The sequence below is a fragment of the Engraulis encrasicolus genome, chromosome 18, assembly GCF_034702125.1.
Source record: "Engraulis encrasicolus isolate BLACKSEA-1 chromosome 18, IST_EnEncr_1.0, whole genome shotgun sequence".
NCBI lineage: Eukaryota > Metazoa > Chordata > Actinopteri > Clupeiformes > Engraulidae > Engraulis > Engraulis encrasicolus.
The window spans coordinates 32,641,544-32,644,043 of NC_085874.1; the positions used below are offsets into that span (position 1 = coordinate 32,641,544).

The 2,500-nt window shown below is 41.8% G+C and overlaps 1 protein-coding gene across 1 annotated transcript; it reads right to left on the reverse strand.

Moving 5' to 3' along the window:
• Positions 1-355: 355 nt before the first annotated feature.
• tcf21 (transcription factor 21) lies at positions 356-1,583 on the reverse strand. Its single transcript, XM_063222485.1, has 2 exons — positions 1,031-1,583; positions 356-483 (listed from the first exon to the last, which is right to left on the reverse strand). The coding sequence occupies exons 1-2, from the start codon at positions 1,484-1,486 to the stop codon at positions 394-396; spliced, it is 546 nt and encodes a 181-aa protein (XP_063078555.1). The 5' UTR covers positions 1,487-1,583; the 3' UTR covers positions 356-393.
• Between the last annotated feature and the right edge of the window lie 917 nt (positions 1,584-2,500).

Here is a 2,500-nt window from a genome sequence, read left to right on the forward strand (position 1 = left end):
CAGATAAGACACTGTTAATGTCTTGTGCATGTTCCTGCAGCAACCCATTTAGTTAATATGTTACTGTGCTTATTTTCAAATAGCTTTTAGAGAAGTTCTGTATACAAATACAAAAATACAAAATAGACAAGAGAAAAAGTTATAGCCTACACTTTGCGAGACCCGAGCCAGCGGGACAACAATAACAAGACTTTTTAAATATAAAATCATAATTTCTTCATACAGGAATGCATATGAGGTGAATCCCCAGTTATTCCCACTCGTGTCACTTTCATTGGAGATGACTTGTTGATGATGACCATGACAAATAAAAACAGGATAGTAGACGGAAGAACGTGGCAAAAAAAAAAATTCTCAGTCCAAGTAGCCTATTAGGAATGTGTCTTGTGGACCTCACGATGCAGGTGTTCCACATAACCGCGTGGAGTTGAGGATCTCTTTCAGGTCGTTCTCTGGCTTCCCCGCCACCATGAAAGGCCATGTCTACAGGGACAGAATGAAGTGCACGTTCATTTCCGGTATGACCATCACAATACTAATATCACAGAATTTTACTTCACCAAAATACTTCACGAAGACAGTATGTCTTTGACAGGGAAAGACATGTACAAGCTTACGATGTTGTAAGGTTTGACAAAAAAAGCCAAAAAAGGTGTCCAAATGTACACTTCTGAAGGCTATCACGTGTGTCCAAATCGTTAACCATTAGGCAAGTTTGATAACGTTAATATAAAGTTAAATAAAGTTTGGGAGTCAACTTTTGTAGTGCAAGACAGGCACAGGCCTTTGGGGAAAGGCTTTTGATTACCATCTCACATCCTAGGGCTTCAATTGGTTGCAAAGAAGTTACCTCATGATGTCATCTGTCAAAACTAGGCCTACCAGAAAAACTAAAACACTTATTTTTGTATTATGTACGCACAGTGCAACGTTGAATTTATATGCCGATACGTGTGGGGGTTACAATTACGCACAAGTTTTAAAATGTGATGAAACAAACAGCTGAGAGCTAAAATGCAGACGTTCTTACCAAATTAACAGGATGGATATATCCGTTATCATATTTGTCGTTTGCCAGTATTTGTCGGAGATGTGCTATGTAGCTGGAAGCTAAACGTAAAGTGTCCAGTTTGGAGAGCTTAGTGTCCGCTGGCACCCAGGGCAAAGTTGTCTTGAGCCGCGAGAAAGCTTTGCTCAGCACCCGCATTCTTGCCCTCTCCCTCGCGTTGGCAGCGTTCCTTTGGACCTGTTTGCCCTCGTGCGCCACGCCGTTGGGCGCCGACTTCCTTCCATTGGAGGTTTTCCTTCGCTTTGTAGATGTGGCGGTGCCGGTGTGTTCCTGGGCGCCCGCGCCCTCGCCGTTGGAACTTTCCTCTGTGCTGTCGTGGGACGCGCCAGAATCCTTCCCCGAGCCAAACTTCAGAAGGCCATCTAGAAGTTCTGCATCCTGAAAGTCGTCAACGTCGCTGAGAGAGCCCGTGGACATGGCTGGCTAGCTGGACCGGGAACGACAGCTGGGGCAAATTGTATGCTCAGGCGGTTTCAGAACATGTGTGTCGAGGGAGGTGATGTGTGTTTGTCGAATCATGTGCGGGCGGGAGATGAGAGAACTCCTGAGGCACGTACATAGCACGAGCCCAGTATTTATCCAGCGCGCACTAAGCGGGGCGTGACCATGGACGAGGCAAAGGAGAACACCGTTATCTCCAGACACTGAGGGCAGGGTGCATTGGCATACTCCAGTCAAGGGGTATCACATCGTAGTGGGACAGGAAGAATTATTCTTTATTTTGAAATGGTGTTATATCTTGCGGGCTTGCTACTGAAGACATGGAGTCCATGCGTAGTCGTGTCTTCCATTATGCTCAATGAAACCAAAAATAAAATGTCAGTTACAAGACTTCTATTTAGAGCTCTTTGTTTAGACTGCAATTAAAACATTATAACCAACGCCTTTGAATGCTAGAAAATAACAGAAAATACACCGTTTAGCCTAGGCCTACAACGAATTATTACAATGCGAAATTGCACGTTACATTACAATTTACATTAGGCCACATTATATTTTCAGAAAAAAATATCATAAGACCACATTTTAATCATTACATCTGTAAAATAAATAATACATAAAATATTAGCTGAAGTATTTGACGAATAATTGAAAAAGTGTGCCTTTAGGCCTATTTATGGACACGGTGAAATAGGCCTATTGATGAAACATTTTCCTCTCTGGACGTTCTCATTGCATGTTAATTTTCGGCTAAACACACAACCACAAACTGACAGTAAAAGTTATCACCTACTCATATAGAGGCCTATAGAATTAATGTCAGATTAAAAAATACAGCATGGACATTTTAAAAAACGCACATTAAGAAAATGACAGCGCATTCCATCAACTGATAACAGAAGACACTTTCAAATGTTGACAGAATAGCCTACAATATTTGAGAAGTTAAAATAAATGTTTTGTTTGAATTTCTATTCGAATGGCTTATTT

What these genes read in the sequence shown, in the direction of transcription:
- tcf21 (XM_063222485.1), bottom strand. Translation starts at nt 1,486, where the DNA reads ATGTCCACGGGCTCTCTCAGCGACGTTGACGACTTTCAGGATGCAGAA. An exon ending in ATATCCATCCTGTTAATTTG is followed by an intron (nt 484 to 1,030) that starts GTAAGAACGTCT and finishes CTGTCCCTGTAG; the next exon opens with ACATGGCCTTTCATGGTGGC.